This window comes from Hesperophylax consimilis, chromosome 8 (assembly GCF_061612785.1).
Source record: "Hesperophylax consimilis isolate HC1 chromosome 8, BYU_Hcon_1.0, whole genome shotgun sequence".
Lineage (NCBI taxonomy): Eukaryota > Metazoa > Arthropoda > Insecta > Trichoptera > Limnephilidae > Hesperophylax > Hesperophylax consimilis.
The window spans coordinates 7,906,041-7,926,779 of NC_142843.1; the positions used below are offsets into that span (position 1 = coordinate 7,906,041).

The window sequence follows — 20,739 nt, forward strand, 5'->3', positions numbered from 1 at the left end:
AAGGTTTTCTGAAATATGTTAAATAAAATACCTATTTACATTTAGCTAAGTGGAGAAAAGTTTTTTCTAAAATTAACTTGATTTAGAAATAGATAATTCTTGCAGAAACTTAACTTGGAGGAACCGGCAAGAAAATTCATTGAATAAAAATACATTTTTGTTAAGGCCAACATGAAGGCAAATACCATACATGATAAAGTGACGTAATATCCAAAGGCAAAATGAATGTATAAGATTGACACTGCAATTGCAGTGCTTCATGCCGTGCATGGGCACTATTCTTCAACACTGCAATTGCAGGACTCCGGCTCCTAAGGGTTAATATTAATAATGTACATTATATTTTATTAAAAACTTGGAAGATAGTACAAATAATAATAATATTGGGAAAAAATTCGGTTTATGGGCAAAATTCCTAAAAAAATAAAACTAGTTATGTTTATACTAACTTTGGGCCGGGGATTCCGAATCTGGAAGAATTAGGTTGCGGCAAGCAATATTAACTGAATTACACAACTTTAAAATTTCGATGCACAAACAATTTAACTGGCCATTTTGAACGCTTTCTGACAATAAAACTAGTTATCTTTATACATCTTTATACTAACTTTGGGCCGGGGAATCCGAATCCGAAAGAATTAGGTTGGGGCAAGCAATATAAACTGAAATACACGACTTAAAAATTTTCGATGCAGAACAAAATACAATACCCCATTTTCGACAAGTTGTTGACAATAAAATCCATAGAAAAATAACCAAAGATATTACATACAGTGTTACCAACTCTCAAAAATATTTATTTATTTTGGTTTGTGATAGAAAAGAAAGTGCCCCCTTCGTAGCGCCTACTCGCGTTAAGGCAAGAAAACATCCCAGTTTTCAAGTAGTTTAGCGGCTACGCTAGGTTTGTGTAACATGGTTTGTGATAGAAAAGAAAGTGCCCCCTTCGTAGCGCCTACTCGCGTCAAGGCAAGAAAACATCCCAGTTTTCAAGTAGTTTAGCGGCTACGCTAGGTGGCCAGTTAAATTGTTTGTGCATCGAAATTTTAAAGTCGTGTAATTCAGTTAATATTGCTTGCCCCAACCTAATTCTTCCAGATTCGGATTTCCCGGCCCAAAGTTAGTATAAAAATAACTAGTTTTGTTTTTTAGGAATTTCGCCCATAAACCGAAGTTTACCCTAATATTGTATTAGTAATTACTTGTATAAAAAGTTTTTATGTGTTTAGCTATAACCAGTGGAATATGACTTTGAAATGGAGGTTGTTGGTTAACAATTAAAACTTAATAATATTTATCCTTATTTTTATATAACTTATTTTACAGAAGTTACTTTAAAAAAGTCTACAATAGAAATTATTAATGTCAATCTTTCATGGTTGAACTTGCAATAACAGAAATAGGCAATGCAAGAATTAACATAAAATATAATCTGTACCTAACCTTATACATATATACACAAATCAATGTTTCATCTGAAAGAAATATGTTTTGCCATTACATTATATGTATATTTCCTTACTAAATTTCCAATTTATTTACCTAGTTGTCTAAGAACATTATTTGTGGTAGTGCATGCTTAACAATTTAAAACATTTCAACCAAACACTTCTTGCTCTCAAATCTATTTGTAAACAAAATAAGTCAATTATTGTTTTCAAGAATACAGACTACAAAAAATAATGAAGTACTATGATGGTTTTACGCCTCTCATTTAAAAATAAGGAAAACATGTATGGCATTTGTACATAGTAATCCTTCATTTTTTGCAGTCAAAGGTAACAAAAACAAATTAAGCGCTAAATGATACGGCCAGAGAAATGAACTTATTAACCATTAACATCAGGAGTTAGCTTGTAATGAACTGGAATATTGAAGTTGGTATTCAGAATGAACAAGCCGTGTCAGAGGATGGGATCAAACAATTGGAAACTACCATAAGAACATCATGGTGAGGATGTTTCAACCTTTGGTCAAATTTGTCGGATGATCAGCTACATTTTAAATGATTTGAACAAACAACATTAGATGCCGATTCCGTCTATTTCTGCTTTGACCAAATTGTGATAAGCCGTTAAGCATCGCAGCATGACTGTTATGCTTGAAAATCAAACACTAGAACAGGCAATGAGTGTTTCAGGCACAATTAAAATGCAGAAAATGGTGCTGATTGTCGAATAAAATGTAACAGAAGTTGAAATATCCCAAATTAAAATGATAAGGACAGCTAACAGACAGACTTTTCAAATCAAACTTGGTCACTAAAAGAGGATTGAGGTTTAAAAGAAGTATTGAAAACTCTATTAAAAGTTAGTGTAATTCAACTATGGTAAATGTTTCACTAAATACATTTGCATTGTTTTATTATATGGTCTATGTAAGTTTAATACCGCGTACGAGCCAATAATTTAAAAACATTATTTTTCAACGCTTTCAGTTGAACGGCACAAGCCACATTGATTGGCGAAATCAAATTTTGAAAATCATCAATAGACTGCTTGCATTTGCTTAAAGTCATTACCAGTAAAGAAGAAAGCAAGACCGAGACAGAATACAAATAATCTTTTGGCAATATCATATATCTGCCATAACTAATTTTGAGTAGACGCAAATGATAGTAAATATATATTTTGTAATATAAAACAGAAATATAAACTGCATTACCTTTTTTTTTCTGACAAAATTGTAGGTTTTTGTCCCCTCTGAACATTTTGACAAATGGTTCTTCCGCAGTATTAAACTTACCGACCATTAACATAATTTTTTTTGGGAAATTATTAATTTTTGTATGAATGATTGATATTGCACCGAGCCCATGATTTTGCATTGGCTTTTAATCTTATTATCGCACTTGCGAGGATATTTCACAAAAATGGCGCTGTGAAAATTGGCCAAGTATTTTTTATTATAATACAGGTTGTACGGGGGTAAAGTGCGCTAACTTCGGGGGGTGATTCTACATGATTTTAAAAGTAGAAAAGAAAAATAACTTTTTACGAAATTCCAACATTTTAAGGGAAAAAAAGTTGAATTATTTGTATGGGAAAATAAATATTACTCTACAGAATAATATTGTATGGGAAAAAAGTTATTTATATTTTTTACTTCTACCATCATGTAGAATTACCTCCCGAAGTTAGTGCATGTTACCCTCGGACACCCTGTATATTACAAAAAACTTGAGGGCCTAGTCTGTATCTTTCAAAACGTTCCTAATGCGGGTTTAGCTACATCATTAATCCTTACCTTACGACGCTAATAACTTCCTCGCCGCGTTATGCTGTACACTCAGTAAATACATACTTATACATTGTAATTATTTAATCCAAAACATAAATGTATTGCGGAATACTAAATTATGAACTCTGTTTTTAGTATATTTTCCGAGATATTTTAGTGATTAGAGATCGACGCACCGGAAAGGAATGAAACTACAAATTACTAGTTTGTCAACCCGAAAGATACAGACTAGAATTTCTGATTAGGTTAGTGGTATGAGGGATTACTAACAGAACTTTAAAAAAATCAGAATTGAAACGTAATGTTATGAAATCGGAGTATGAACATATAACTTTGCAGCGAATATTCAGAGTGAACCGTACCGTGTATATGGCTCGGGAAAATAATTTAAGGAGATCTTTTCAGCTTCAGATGCACTCACGTCTTCCCTCGGGACATGTTGATCAGTTGCCACCTTTAATCTAGTCATTAATGGGTCCTTGTTGACGGAATATCAAATAGGTCACTAACACCTTCACTTTCACTTAAACAGAACGAGTAGTCACTAAAGGCTATGGGGCTACTGACGTGAACCAAACCACCTGGAAATAAAGACAATTTATTCAATTCAGAAACATCAAATAACAGATTAATTATTAATACGATTCCACTAACCACAGAATTACCCCAGTCCAGAAAACTGGACCTGCTCGAGAATTGAGAAAGCAGTCACGTTCGGACCTGTGATCGAGCGTTCTTACTCACTCATTTACTATTTAATATTTTTATTTACAGCTCTAAGGAAATGATTTGTTTTGCCCCGAGGCACTGAATTCTCATTTATCTATCTTCAATATAAATTAAAATGTAAATGTTAGTTTATTCAAAATTTCAAATCTCCGAAAGTTCTTCAATGATTACTTTGAAATTTTAACATAACGTTTCATTTGAATATGTGCACTTTTTTATGTACCTATATTATACAGATGTCACCTGTGACAGGTAAAAACATCCCCGGCAAGGAAGTCCTGGGTTCAATTCTAGAAGCAAGTGAATCTTTTTCTGTTTCATATTTTTCGTGAGTTGTTAATAGTATCTTTAATGATTTAATAAATTTACTATTATTACTGTAAGTTTTAAGATTGGTAGTTTTCTTATTCATTTTATACCAAAAATTTAAGAATTGATTATTAATTTTTCGTCTCAAACCAGCAAAATTAACAACTTTAGGAGGCGTTATTTGTGCCAATGATAGTTAATGGAAAACACTTTATTTCGCACAGAATTTTTTTCACTGGAAAACTTGTACATTTCACTAAGCTACCCGTATAGAATTTACAGATAAATCATTTGTAGTATTGCTTGAGTTTGCAGATTACAAAGTGATGTAAAGTTAGAGTGTTGCTTTTTCTACCCGCATAGATTTGAAGGCCTGTAATTTTTAATATTTCAGGCAGACCATACCTGCTTTTGGAATCAATCGAAAGAAGAAGAATGAATGCAATTTTAAAAATAATGTACTTATCTCGCAAAATTAAAAAAAAAACCTCTGTTTAAAAGATAAAAAAATATATAATAATGAACTAAAAATTGGTTAATGTTGCCCATTTATTTACTATGATAAACAATTATTACCTTTGTGAACCTACGTAGAAAATAATGTAATTATGGTAATTTCTTGGTAACGCATTGACGCATCATGCTGCCGTAAAATGACATGCAACTGAGTGGCTAATAATTCTGCCTCAATTAATGAATAATGATTAATGTGTACTTACAATGTTCGTAAAACTCATTATAGATTTCACTGTCGTCCGGTATCGACTCATCTTTTAGCGTAGACTCGTTGTCGTCCTCTAATGACATTCTTTTACGTTTTCTCTGAAAAAAAAATAAAATTTTATACTTGGATAATTTATACGTTTTTGTGAAAAATCAATTCAATAGTAGGTACATGATAATCCAATAATACTAAACTTGTACGTTTCCAACGTAAGAAGTTTCGTGCTTAACCTCTTAAACACCAGCTATTCTGGGGAAACTACATACATATAACTAACTAACTAACCATCACGCCGTTTCCCAGCAAGGGTAGGCAGAGAGGACGGACCGCCAAACAACTCGGTCTTGGCACACACACCTTGACTCATTCACATTCATACATTGTCTCATACATACTCTTCTATTATTCTGACTCTTGACATGGCCCGACTCAAGTATCTGATTCACTTGGTCGTGCCATGTCTTCCTCGGGCGTCTCCGACTTCTGCTACCATTCACATTTGCATTGTATATTCTTCTTACACTCCTTTCTTCGCTCATTCCACTAACTACATATATGGTAGATTATATACTATTTTTATAAATATATAAACACATTATCCGGTAAGAGGGTACAAATTACAAAAAAACAAATAAGTTATGAAGAAAATAGAATCAGATGATGAGCGGTGAAATTTTCGCATCGGCATACCAAGAGTTGCGAAGAGAGCCTCAGGCCTGAGGGATATTCTGTCAGATGGTCTGAGTATTTCCACTTTGCAATAAAATCCAAAATATTTCTGAACCTATCCGAAACTGAAAACTTTTTTTGAAAGGCGATGACATATGCTTTTTTTATTATTAGAAATAAACATATGTTTTTTGAAATATAAAAATTTTAAATGCAAACATAATTTTTTTTTAATTTGACAAATTATAAAAAACGTTAATATCAACTCACTTTTTTATCGTTTCATATAAAAATAATTTAAAAAGTCTGATTTTTTTTTTTCAAATTGGGATTGGAACCTTTGGTTCCGTAAAGGTGTATATCATTTTAATTCTTCTGTGGTTAGCTTCTGGATTTGAATATAAAGCGTGATGTTTTCTCATTTTAACACTGTTAAAAAGTTTTGTTTTTTCAGTCTATTAAAAATTTTAATTTAAAACCGTTATGCTAATTGTATTTACCAGGTTTTCTCAGATAAGAAGTTTTATAAATAGAAGTGAAGATTGTTGAAATTCTTACCTTGGGTTCGTCAGGGTTAACAAGAATAATGTCTGCGGGTTCGTTGACTGATTTTAAATATAATTCATATTTTTTCTTTACCAAATCCTTATCCTGAAACAATTAAAAACATAGTTGATATATGTACCACATGAAGAAAAATAGTTTAAATTATTGAAATAATTTTATGAAACTGCATTTTAGTCAAGAAAGTATTATTATTGATGAAGATTTTTATTGCATTATTTATTTGAGATTATTTTGCACACAAACTTTATCTCCTCGGGGACTTAAGTTTTTTTAAGTTTGCAATACATGATTATCTTTTGGTTGAAATTGCATAACACTGATACATGCGAGATATAGGATCACACATTTAAAGATAAGATTATCATGAAATGTTTAAGAATATTATTTTTATTTTTTTTTATTTTATTGATTTATTGTGAAAAACAGTATATTCCATTTACATTTCACAAATAACAGTTTATAAGAAGTCAGTACATACATTTATTTGCATGGGTAAATACATCAATACTATCTGATTAACCAGATTTGTTAAATAGTATGCTTATTGCCGTCTTAAATTCTCTTTGGTTCAAATTAAAAATATCAATCACAGAAGAAATGTGATTTAACAAAGTAGTTATTCTCCCCAAAGGCATGATCATTGGTAGGTTGGTCCTGCCCCTTGGAAAAATAAATAATCTGTGGTGTCTAGCTCTGATGAAATTATCAGGGACATAAAAAGAAATTCGTTCCAGAATATCTGGATTGCAAATGTGCCCATTTAGCAGCTTGTGCGCCACTAACACCATTGCAATATTTCTCCTAACGTCTAGACCAAGGCTGCCCAACCTTTTTAACAGTTGGGCCAAATTGACGATTTTGAATCACTGGCGGGCCACTGAATACCTGACGGTTCCTATTTCCATGGGGGGGGAGGGTTGTTAGAGAATTTCTATAGAACATAATTCCCCACAAAAAAAATTCAAAATGAGTACTCCCCACAAAATATTTGAAATCCATGGGGGGGGGGGGTTGTTACGGAACTTCGCTGAGAAAAAATTCTAAATTCTGCGCACCCAAAAACATCATATGTGATTCCCCACAACAATTTTTCGAATTCCATGGGGGGGGGGGAGTGGCTACAAGATTCATTTCGGACGCAGAAACTATTATATCAAAAACCGGTGTATTTTTGTTTAAAAAGTAAGTTCAAGAGGTTAGATTTTTTCGTCGCTGATTCTTGTTCTGAGTAGCCTAAATAGCGATAAATCGCCTTCGTTGGCAACACTGGTGACCGCGCGCAAGCTGCATTGTTTGTTTTACCGCGGGCCCGCGACACTTTTTCAAATTGGCGGATTGGCGGGTTTTTTGAAAATGGTTCACGCGGGCCACTTATAATTCGTTCGCGGGCCACGTTGTGGCCCGCGGGCCTGGGGTTGGGCAGCCTTGGTCTAGACGTTCTATCCCCAGCATTCCGGCAAGAAAATCAGAGAGATACAATAAAGGGTAATATCCGAACTCTCGCATGTAGAGGTATCGCATAAACTTATTATGGTATATTATACTTTGTTATGCTACATTTGCGAAAGGAATGAAGCAACCGCAAACAGCGTTTCGTGCCATTTGCTGTTGCTTCATTTCCCATTATTCGAGAGTCGGATCGCGTTTCGGTTCGCAAATGTATACGCAGCATTACATATCATTTTAAACTTCTGTCAATTATCAACGTCAACTGTTGATACTGTGTTTTTTACTGGCAGCAATGTATTTGAAATCCCAAATATTGGTGGCAACATCGATATATTAACTCGGCGTTTCTCACACATTTGGCCGAATAATTCGGCCTAGTAATGGGTCATTTCATAAGTAAAGTGCCCATCTTATTCTGTCGCCTCGCTTCAAAAGCATAATATCTTATGAGACAAAATTGGTCCTTGAAGACCAACAAAAGGTAAAAAGCAATGCATCTTTCGACCTTTTGACTAGGAAATAATACTCTTTTTGATAAATGTTTTCGTAACCCAATTTTTTTAATCAATAATTTTGGTTTCGGTGTCATTTTTAACATCCACAGCCCTGTCTAGGACTTTGTTTGTCGATGGGTGGCAAGCATTTAAAAATATTTTGGAAACTGCTTTTAAAAATGCGTGTAAAATTTAAACAATAAAACTTCCCTTGGAAATTACAACACAGATCCAGTAAGTTAAATTAAATACTTTTACTACATACTTTTGCATGACTTAGCGCCATGTTGGTGATTGGTTCAACACAAACATACTTTTACAATGACTCAGCGCCATGTTGGTGATTGGTTCAACACAAACATACTTTTACAATGACTTAGCGCCATGTTGGTGATTGGTTCAACACAAACATACTTTTACAATGACTCAGCGCCATGTTGGTGATTGGTTCAACGCAAACATACTTTTGCATGACTCAGCGCCATGTTGGTGATTGGTTCAACACTAATTTTGATTTAAAAAAGTAGATAGTAATAATATTAACCCTTCAGGCTAATTTGTTTGCTTCTGGGAACAACTGACATGACCTCATAGAAATCGTTTAAGAGACCATTCTATCTATCTCCCTTACTGTCATGCTGAGAAATATGATCTAAACGGTGTTAGAAAGAGAAAAGACCACGCTTTATATTCAAAAAAACAAAAATTTATGTACACTTTTATGAAAACAAAAGTTACGAACACAATTTGAAAAAAGAAAATGAAATTGTGAATATTGAATTTTTTACTAATTATTTTTGTATGAATGACAAAAAAAAGACGTGTCAATAACGTTTGTAATACATTTTTCTAATAGAATGGATGTTTTTATAAATGCATTCTATTAGAAAGTAATTTTATTTATAGAAAAGTGAGGTGAGCAATTTTTAATCTTTTTTTATGTTTGCATTAAAAATGTTTACATTTCAAAAACTTTATGTATATTTCTAATAATAATAAATTCTATAAATTTGAAAGCATAATTTATCACCTTTCGAAAACAGTTTTAATTTTTTGGATACGTTAGAAATATTCCACTTATTTACATTTTATTGCAAAGCAGACATACTCCGAACTTTAAAATATGGGTGAAGCTTTAGGAGTTAATGATTATCTTATAAGTAGTTAGATATTCTTTGGGATACCAAGCACTTACATTCAGTTTTGGTTTCTTTACTATTAGGGTGGAGCCGATTGGTGCCTTGAGAACAAAGAACTGTTTAGGATCAAAACATCCAGCTAAATCTTCCTTTGTAACATACGCTAGGTGGTTATTCGTCCGATCATCCATTACATTGTCTATGCTCCGGCGAATCCATAGTCTATGTCTGAAAATACAAAAAATAACACGGTTTTAATGCAATCAGTACTCTCTCAGTAATCCGCCGCTCAATGATCCGAATTTATTTTTACTAGTTGAAAGCACAAAATCAAGTTAGCGTGTGCATGCCTAGTCTTGAGCGGCAAGCTTTGTACACTGACAGGTAGGGTTTTCTTAATCTTAAACACTCAGTTACCATACCACCGTCTAGTTGCTCTCGCTGATCATGTTACCAGTCACCAGAGTACATTATCATTGTTTTAGGACATTTGGTTAGTCCTCTTTGCATTCCAACAACTGTCGCATGTGTTTCTGTTCCTTTCATTCTGCCACGTTTTTTGTTTGAATAAGTTCACAAAATGGAGTCTTCTCGAAAGCATAAACACAACACCTCAACTTTAAAACATTGAAATTTTACGAAAGAACTATAGCGGTTTTTGTTTTCTTTTACCAAAAACCTGTTTCAAATTGAAGCATATTTTGTGTGTATACACTATAATCCGCCGTTTTCACTAAATGGACGCTTGCCTGGTTTTTGGGGGATTAGTGAGAGATTACTGTACTTCGAAATGGATCACCTAGTTTCATAGTTGTAGATCCAGAAGATTGTGGGAAAATTGGATAATGTTGTGAAAGTGCACAGGTACAGAGGGTGCGGCTGAAGGAAGTGATTAAATTATGGTGCCAAAACGAATGCTGGCAAACTGTAATACAAAAGAATGAGGCAGAAATACAAAATACTTTCATTCTACCAACACCAATGGTTTCTATTGAGCACAGAGGCGTACAGGGGAAAAATTCTGCTACTTAATCTAAGCTGACATAGAAAATAGGAGTACCTTGCTTACATTTCGTCTGTGCATAAGAAATTGGAATAATTGATTTGTTAACGATGGATTTATTGTTAATCAGAAGCACTGATCTCGCATTTTTTGGAACTCCAGTGCAGAGGTGGCTATAAGATAGTTTAAAAAGAAGTATCGTTCTCATGTATTATGTGTAAGCATCGATATACAACTCTTAGGTTAGGACCTCCAACTCCAACTGTGAAGCACAGCACAAACTGTTTAAATGAGATGGTTGCAAACGTCTTGTAATAAGACCTGCCTGATGATTGAACATAGAAAAACTATGATTATTTAAGTTTTTGTACTTACAAATCCAACATTTTTTCATGTTCCTCTAGATATGTAATTTCTCTTTTAAGATTTCCTAATTTTTTCCCAACTTCCAGATCATTGCGTCCTGGGCCAGCACCTCTGAAAATATGAAAACATTCATTAGCATAATTTAAAAAAAATTTCGGCTATGTTTTGTGAAAACATTGTTACTTTCAAGAGCATGGTTATTTATTAAAAGTTACATACATTGTTTAAATACTACTTACTTCCATTGAATACTATTTTTACTGCGTTTCTCAATAAGTCCAATTCCTTCCAAAACATTTGTTATATCGTATATTCTTCGCTTTTGTCGTACTGCAAGAAGATCAGCTGCCTATTACAAAATAAATAATATTAGGTAGGTAGTGAGGTGGTTTATACAAAAAATGTCTATGTACCTATGAATATGATATGCATATATAGGCATGATGATATAACTTTCAATTAAAATGGGTAAAAAAAACTTTCTGATAATTATTTAAGAGTTGAATGTATGAAACACATTTACGGAAGCTGGCCACGGGCCATGGAACAGTCGACATACCTTTGTGGGTCACTTTTTGATTTGGTAGAAATGGATCTCCTATTCATATAACATTCCCAATCTAAATATTATTTTATCTATGTGTACAAATTTTTTGCATTGTAAGCATTCTACTTTATATAGTTTTACTGCATTAGTTGTATTACGGAAATTATGGATTATGGATTGGGGATAAGGAATTTTCGTTTGGGAGTTCAATTTATATTGCAATCTGAAGATTGAAAACATAGATAATATATATTTGTTGGCAGAAAGATCTAATCACCCATTTGGAATTTCAATATAAATAAAATAAATAAGCTAAAAGTGGAAAAACACAAGATGACTTAAGTATTATTTGAATACTGTCCTAATAAGTATTGATAACATGCTATAAGATTTCAGCTATCAGGGCACTTAACCATTTATTTTAAATTAGTAGGAATTATTTGTGTACTCGATAAAGAATAATATAATTGGCAGAATATGAAATGTAGATCCCGTTTAAAATGATCTTAATAAATTGGAAATATGAAAACATTTATACTGTATTTCAACTAACTTTGCATTCGGCAGAAAGTTTGTAGTTATGTCTTAATAATATTATTTTGTGTGGTAGTTTTGATATCTGTTGAATATTATAATAAATAAAATTCTAACAACTACGTCAAAACTATGACAAAATAAATATAATCGAACAACAAACAATAAACATTGAAGACTGATTAGTCAAGGATGTTTAGTGTTTAGGAACTAAAGGTTTGACATGGGATGTAAAAATATGTTCCAAACATTGGAAATCCAATATAACTTTATTTGTGCCTTGTGTCATCGAGCTGGTGTAAAAATAACGATAGGAATTGAGTAAATTAGTGTGGTTTACCCAAAACCAGATACAAATAACATTCAGAATAATTTGTGTGGTTGTTTAATGCAGATTTACTCACGATTTTGAGATCCAAAACTCCATCTTTGGCCTTTTGTAGAAGAAACACAAAACGGGTAGTCAATAAGCCTAAAGATTTTTCAAAACGACTGTAATGAAAATCAGACATTTTCGAAAAACAGCTTCGGCATCTATGAAGAATGACTGCGATTCAAAATTTGCACACACCGTTCGACAGCTAGTTTTATGTTGCTATACGATAGCAAAAAATGCTACCAACTTTATGGATAGGAACTGGTGAATAGTACTTCAGAAAATATTAAAAACAGGGGACAGTTGTTCCATTCCGGAGAAAGTTTTTAAACATAAATAATTAATTGTACTTTCTTGAATGAAAATATAAAAACAATCATTTTACATTACCTGTATTTCATCTGCTCTGAGGGTTAATCTATTTTGTCAAGAAGTGACGCACTTAGTTTTCAATGATTTCAGTTTATGTGAATGCAAAATCAGTCAAAATAGCTGTAAAAAAGTGAGACTCACGCGTTTTTACGCATTCACAGGGATCGAAAATGGCTTGTTCATAAAAAATATAGTAGGGAGATGAATAGTTAACTTTGACCCTATGCTCCTTGTTTGCAGTATTTTCATCGCTTTTAAAGAAAGCGAATAAGCGAATACCTACTTATCATGGTCAAAGTTAGATATAAATATTTTTTAATATTTAATATTTTAATGTTTTTATTTTATGATAAAATATTATTTAGACGAATTATTTAATGCAATACCGCGTATTGTTTAAAAATACAGATTTCGTAGTAATTTTTTAAGGGAAAAGTTTTTTTTGAAAGGTAGATAAGTCATTTTAAAATTAGTTTTCTGATTTACTAGAAATTCAATGATATCTCAATAATAATCAAGCCCATCAGTCCTATCCTAAGATTGTGGATTAGTTCCATGGTCCTATGTGGTCCTATCACTACAAAAATGTTTTATTTCAAAAACGACCAGTTTCAGTTTCGACCAGTTTCCATTAGAGGGACATTTTTTGATATTGTCACAGTCAATCTTATATTTTAGCATGGACCTAGGAAGCCCATTAAAAGGATTTTTAGGTCCATGTATTTTAGTCATGATAATATGGCTGTTTATTTACAGTGAAGAGGGATTACAAGTCTTTGAAAAATCGTGGAAGTTCATTTTAAGTGTAGAAAGATATTTTTTAGTTACCGATTAAAAAATATATATCTGCAAGTAGGTACTGGGTACAGGCAAATAATTTTAATGAGGACATGTTTAAATTTTTTTGTGCACACCGATAGAACGGAAAAAGTTTTTTAAACCAGTTTGGAAAACCTGCTCACAATCCTTTCTTACCCTGCAAATTACCAAAGATACTGGATGCATAGGGACATTTATAAACATTTACATTCCCCAATTCAATTCGACAATGTTCATTTTATGTTCTTTATTTCATTCAGCTTCCTAACAAAATATTATTAAATTAAATTATTTTTTTGATTCCATACACCACTACACAAGCAGGGGTCTCTTTAAAATGATTTGTCTGTGCATTCTTTTCTTCCAGTCCAGAAGTTGAGACGATCATGAATTTAATGAAAAATATTTTTTGGCTTGGAGTGTTATGAGAAATTTGCTCTAATCTATTTCTGGTCGATTCATTATCATTTCACTCAATTTTTTTTAATAAATCCAACGAGATTTAAAAAACAAAATGAAAAATTATTATAAGACAAGGAAAAAAGGGAATCAGTACGAAAGGTGGTGCATGCAGTGGCGGACTAAGCCCGTCAGAGGCCCGGGGCGGCAAAAATGAATGAGGCTCACCCCCCTAGTTTAAAAAATTGATGTAATTTTACAAGATTTTTATTCAGTTCACATTTGTATGTATATGTGTTTTTTTATTTAGTTAAAATGTTGCAAGCGAAATTTAAATATGGATATGTACAAGGAAACTAAAATTCGAATCGATCAGTGAAGCGTGTTCTATAACACTTTGAGTGAACTGTAAAAAAACGATAACTAAAGCTCATTCAATTGGTTTGTAAATAGCACGGGAATAATTGGAAGAAGGAAAACAGCTTACCTGAACTCCCATGAATCCGGGCAAAAATACGGGTTTTCGATGCACTTTGCACTGGTGAATTTTCCTCCACAAACGAGACGAACAACAAATGAATTTATTTCGGTATTTACACATATGAGACGACGACGAAATTTTAGGTGGCACCTTCTTGATGTACGACACGAGCTCGACTGGTATTTGCGACAATTAGTGCAACATAAATGTTCATAATGTCCAATGTGGGTAGGACTGTTTATAGGGAAGGAAATGGATAGTAGGAAAAATGGTAGGTAATTCAAAAAGCTGTTTCAATACTAAACATTCCGCCCGCCTTGAGGAAATGTACAAATTTTCTCAACAATCGACATAAAAAAAAGAAGATGAACAAAATATATATATATATATAAACTTAAGTTAATGTAACGAAAACTAAAATTAGAAACTAAATAGAACAAAATTTATTCGATAGGTAATCGATATAGTTTCACTACGGGGCGTTTAAAAACACCCTGTGGCGTACGAACTGAAACGACACGAACAATTTTATCAGCGCCAGGAAATAATTCAATAACTCGCCCAACAGGCCAACGCATGGGCGCAGAATGTGAGTCGTCAATCATTACTAGGTCGTCGACTTTCAGATTGGGTGATGATGATGACCACTTGTTCCGTTGTTGAAGAGTGTGTAAATATTCTTTTCGCCAACGATTCCAAAAATGTTGAGACATTTGTTTCAATAATTGCCAGTGCGATAGACGGTTCATTGGTACGTCCACAAAATCTTCTTCAACAACAGAAACTAGAGGAGCTCCAATCAAAAAATGCGCTGGAGTCAGGGCGTCCATTTCAGACGGATCCGTTGACATCGCGCCAATAGGACGAGAATTTAAGATTGCTTCGATACGAGTCAAAACAGTAGCTAGCTCTTCAAAAGTGAGTACTTGATTTCCCACCACCCTTTTCAAATGATGTTTAGTTGATTTAATTCCAGCCTCCGATACTCCGTTAAAGTGTGGTGCGGAGGGAGGATTAAAGTGCCAGATAATTGAACGAATGGCAGTAGCGTCTATAAGTGTGTTATTGTTTTCAGGTAATCTTAAAAATTTAGAAAGACCTATATGATATCTATTGGCACCGACAAAGTTGGTACCACAATCGCTATAAATGTTTTGGCAAAGTCCACGACGAGAAATGAATCGATCTAATGCTGCTATAAATGCTTCAGTGGATAGATCTGACACTAATTCCAAATGAACGGCTTTAGTCGATAAACAAACGAAAAGACATAAATAGGCTTTATAGGTTTTAGCGCCGCGACGCCTACTTTCGCGGACTACAAACGGACCTCCATAATCGGTTCCTACATTTAAAAATGGACGACCTTCTCGAAAACGGGAAGCGGGCAAGTTACCCATCAAGGGTAAACTACCACGCGGGTTGTTTTTAAAACAAGAGATACATTTGCTCAAACGATGTCGAATTACGTTACGAGCCGAAATTATCCAATATTTTAATGATAGTATAGATTGCAATGCACGCGGACCAGGATGAAGGTACAAACGATGGTAATAATCTATTATTAGAGTTGTTAAATGACATTGCTTTGGTAAAATAATAGGATGTCTAGAGGTTTCCGACACTACTTGTGCAAAGCGAAGACGTCCGCCCACCCTTAATATTCCAAATTCATCGATAAAGGGAGCAAGTCTTTGCAGTTGCGGTGAACACACATTATGCGAGATTATATTATCTATATCTTGTTTAAAATAAATATTTTGAACGAATTTAATGCAACAGGTCAAAGATAAATTAATTTCTTTCAACGAGAGTGTGTTGCAACTTATCTTTGATTTCAAACTTAATCTATTAATAAATCGACGACACCAAGCTATAACTCGTAATAATTTCGATAGTGATGAAAATTTCAATACAAACTCTTGGTCACGAGTCGACACATTAGTTGATAATGAAATTAGATTCTTCGATTTATACTCTGGTATTTGTTCTACCGGAATATCTTGAGGTTTAACAAAGGACCACTCCTCTACGGGTGACGATATAAAACGTGGACCATACCACCATAAGGAAGATTCGGCAATTTCACTTGGAAAAACTCCTCGTGACCCCAAATCTGCAGGATTTTCTTGCGACGAAATGTGAAACCAATGTTCATAAGGTAGACTTTGAATGATGGTTTCAATACGATTTGCAACGAAAGTTTGCAAACGAAACGTAGGTGTTTTTAACCACGCCAAAACAATAGTGGAATCGGTGAAAGCTATAATGTTTTCTATTTGAAGTCGATCTTTATATACTTCTTTACAATAGGTTAACAGCTTTGCCAACAAAACTGCTCCAAGCAGTTCAAGCCGTGGAATAGATATCACCTTAATGGGTGCAACTTTTGATTTAGATAGTAAAATGTGGCTTGAAATTTCTCGATTATTGATTGCAATCAAATAAACAACTCCACAATATCCTCGTTCAGAGGCGTCAGAAAAACCAACCAGTATACAACGACTTTTTTGAGACGTAGTAACAAAGCGATCAATTCTTAACTTTGATAGGGAAGGAAGTTCCGTTATATATTTCTTCCACTTCAAACTCATTTCCATGGGGATTACCTCATCCCAACCAAGTTGCAACTTCCACAATTCTTGCATGAAATATTTAGCGACAAAAACGACAGGGTTAATGAATCCCAATGGATCATATAATCGTGCTATGGTAGATAGCATTGTACGTTTTGTGCAGTGGTCACTAAAAGCATTATTAATTTTATATGTAAATTTATCGAGCGACGGGATCCATTGAATACCTAATATATTAATATTTTTCTTATCACCGTCAAATTCAAAACTTAATGGTACTTCCCGATAATTGAGAGGAATGTCTTCTAAAACTTCAGGATAATTGCTAGTCCATTTTCGTAATTCAAAACCACCCTTTTGAAGTAATGCATTCAACTCCATGATGTAAAATCGAGCGCTTTCCAAAGTTTGCGCACCACTGACAATGTCATCTACATATGTGTCATTAATTAATATGCTTGCAGCCTTTGAATAGTTAGTACTTTCATCAGCTGCTAATTGATGCAATGTTCGAATAGCTAAGAAAGGGGCACTTGCTGTCCCATATGTGACCGTTTGTAATTCAAATTCTTTTACGGGATGATTGCGCGACTCCCGCCATAATATATGTTGATAATTACATGAGTTTGAATCCATGAGGATTTGTCGATACATTTGACGTATGTCAGCTGTAAAAACGACTTTGTGTATACGAAAGTTACACATCAATTCGACTATGTCCTTTTGTAATTTTGAGCCCACGAAAAGTATATCATTCAATGCAATACCCGATGATGTTTTGGTACTTGCATCAAAAACGACTCTCAAACGAGTTGTAGAACTTGTCTCCTTGATTACGCCGTGATGTGGTATGAAATAGTTTCCAACTGGTGACCGAGATGGTATTTCAATCATATGTTCCAAAGTTAAATACTCTCTCATAAAAGAAATATATTGCGATTTGAGATCAGGATTTGAATCCAGCCTCTTTTCTAAATGCATAAAGCGCGACAATGCGGTGTCATATGACTTTCCCAATTTTTCTGGGCTTTCCTTAAATGGTAAAGTTACGACATACCTCCCGTCTTTGTTACGGTAGGTATTTTCAATATACAACTTTTCACACCGAATTTCATCAGGGGATCGAATTTCTTTCAAAGAGGGGACATTTTCGATTTCCCAAAAACATTTAAGTTTATCCTCAATTGAGTCATCCATTGAAGTAAAAAATGAATTTATCGAATCATTTGACGATCCGACATTTCCCATTAAAACCCATCCTAATGTTGTTTCGATGGCAATAGGTTCATTTGCTTTGCCGACCAATTTACCTGGGCCTAATAATGAGGCAAAAATATTACTTCCGAGTAGAATGTCAATTGCTGATGGCAAGTAGAAGGTTGGGTCTCCTAATTTGAGTCCTCTAATATGTTGCCAGTCATGTTCAACGATATGAGACGACGGCAAGTACGATGAAATGTTATTGATAATAAGGAAATCTGTTGTAATACCAGACTCCTTCGAGGCGACAGGACGAAAATTTGTTTTTACTAATCCGTTTGATCCAATTGTGCGAGTGCCACCAATACCGACGATAGAAAATGAATGTTTACTTGAACGAGAAAAGCCGAGGCGTTTTGCACACTCCTCCGAAATGAAATTAGCCTGACTCGCCGAGTCCAAAAGAATTCTTGCTTTTTGAAAAACGCCATTTTTTCCTAATATTTCCACGTAGGCTGTGGACAACAGTACCGATTTACTATTTTTATTGTAGAACGTTGTTAACGCAAGTGGTTCAGAATTTTCTTGATTTTCAGAATTTTCCTGATTTTCAGTATTTTCAAACATTTTCTTTGGAAAATGCAACAGACTGTGATGTCTAGCTTGACACTCATTACAAGAGAAACGAGACTGACAATTTTTTGCATTATGTTTATTTTGTAAACAGTTGAGACAGAGCTTGTGCTCCTTGGCGAATGAAAATCTGTCCTTTGGTGACAGACGTAAGAATTTTTCACATTTATTCAGATAATGTGACGATTTACACACAAGACATTTATTTACGACATTCGACACAAAAGAACTAACATTATTATTATTATTATTCGAACGATTTTTAATGTTATATGCTTTCGAGGGGCTTTTATTAAAGATTTCCCTTTGTGAGAGACTTTCCGGAAAAACGCCCAACGCGGTCTCTTTAGCTAGACATTGTTGCTCCAAAAAATGTAATAATTGGTCAAATGTAGGCACTTTTTCCAATTTATTTTGAATTTCAAATTCAATACGTAATTCTTTTGGTAATTTACGTAAAACAATATGTAATAATAGGAAACTCCATTCATGTACTGGAAAATGTAATGCCATTAAAGCCGCTACGTTTTCCTTCAATATTGAAATAAATTTCCTCAAGTTATCATTGGCTTTGACAATTTGACATGACAATATTAACTCTATATGGGTATCTGCTATTAACCGAATGTTTTCGAATCTTGCCTTTAACAAATTGTAGGCAACAATATAATTTTCTTCCGAAATAGGAAGATGTTTAACACAAATAAATGCTTCTCCAGATAAACTACTAATTAAATAATGCATTTTTTGTACAGGATTTAACGTATTATTTGAATGTATTAACGAATCAAAAGTATTTATGTAATTTACCCATTCTGTTGAAATTCCAGAAAAATTTATCAATTTAATTTTCGGAAGTGAAATATTTGAATTCTTAGTAACATTTTTACTTTCAAAATCATTTTCGAAGTTTTCCGGAAACAATTCACTGTGATGTGACTGTATTTCGTAATAAATATCTTGAAATTCCGAATATTTAGTTTCCAAAGTTGCAATTTCAGATTCCTCCTTTTTCGAAGTTTCCAAAAACATATGACACTGTACGAAATTATCTCTAACTGTTGTTATATCCGAAAAACGTGCTTTAAAAATCATCTTATCTGATAAATCCGATGTTTTTAAAGCCTTAACCGCCGACGCGCGAATACTTTCTAGATCTAAAATCGCCAATTTATATTTAATCGCGTTCGATGCCATATTTGCAGATTTAAGAAAAGTATTTTAGTAAACAAAATTCCGAAAAACAACAACAAACTATTTTGACAGCTAGATAATTTGTAAACAATGTATTCCAATATGGCCGTCCAATTGACAGCTGACTACTCAGTAGTACCAACTTAAAAACCAGCCACTTTCTGATTATTGAAACAATCTGTTTTACCGACACGAGAATATTCAAAAATAATTGCACCTACCTACTTCAAATTTGAAGGTAACAAATTTAAGATTACCCACCGAATTTGCAAACAATATTGACAATATTCTAGGTACTAAATTTATGCTTCTATTATTGAATAATGATTCTAAATTGTTGAAACAGCTTTTAGACAGGGGAATGGATGACAAGGTTGTGATATTCAAAAAAACAATTGAATGGCTAATTGAACCGATGTTCAATATCCAACCAGATCGATATCCGGCTCGAAGGACCAAACAATGAAGCGTGTTCTATAACACTTTGAGTGAACTGTAAAAAAACGATAACTAAAGCTCATTCAATTGGTTTGTAAATAGCACGGGAATAATTGGAAGAAGGAAAACAGCTTACCTGAACTCCCATGAATCCGGGCAAAAATACGGGTTTTCGATGCACTTTGCACTGGTGAATTTTCCTCCACAAACGAGACGAACAACAAATGAATTTATTTCGGTATTTACACATATGAGACGACGACGAAATTTTAGGTGGCACCTTCTTGATGTACGACACGAGCTCGACTGGTATTTGCGACAATTAGTGCAACATAAATGTTCATAATGTCCAATGTGGGTAGGACTGTTTATAGGGAAGGAAATGGATAGTAGGAAAAATGGTAGGTAATTCAAAAAGCTGTTTCAATACTAAACAATCAGGAAAAAAAAACCATCCGATTTGCACCAAGTCTTAAACTGT

At 33.7% G+C, this 20,739-nt stretch overlaps 1 protein-coding gene across 1 annotated transcript; it reads right to left on the minus strand.

Moving 5' to 3' along the window:
- Nucleotides 1-1,187: 1,187 nt before the first annotated feature.
- E2f2 (E2F transcription factor 2) lies at nucleotides 1,188-12,343 on the minus strand. Its single transcript, XM_089634425.1, has 7 exons — nucleotides 12,175-12,343; nucleotides 10,929-11,038; nucleotides 10,699-10,800; nucleotides 9,377-9,548; nucleotides 6,230-6,322; nucleotides 4,998-5,100; nucleotides 1,188-3,821 (listed from the first exon to the last, which is right to left on the minus strand). The coding sequence occupies exons 1-7, from the start codon at nucleotides 12,280-12,282 to the stop codon at nucleotides 3,709-3,711; spliced, it is 801 nt and encodes a 266-aa protein (XP_089490551.1). The 5' UTR covers nucleotides 12,283-12,343; the 3' UTR covers nucleotides 1,188-3,708.
- Nucleotides 12,344-20,739: the final 8,396 nt, after the last annotated feature.

Excerpts from the sequence above, each read along its gene's own strand:
- E2f2 (XM_089634425.1), bottom strand. The coding sequence starts at position 12,282 with ATGTCTGATTTTCATTACAGTCGTTTTGAAAAATCTTTAGGCTTATTG. Across the intron at positions 6,323-9,376 it reads TAAAGAAACCAAAACTGAAT|GATAAGGATTTGGTAAAGAA; the intron begins GTAAGTGCTTGG and ends TAATTGTTTCAG. Across the intron at positions 3,822-4,997 it reads TAATGAGTTTTACGAACATT|GTGGTTTGGTTCACGTCAGT; the intron begins GTAAGTACACAT and ends CTTTATTTCCAG.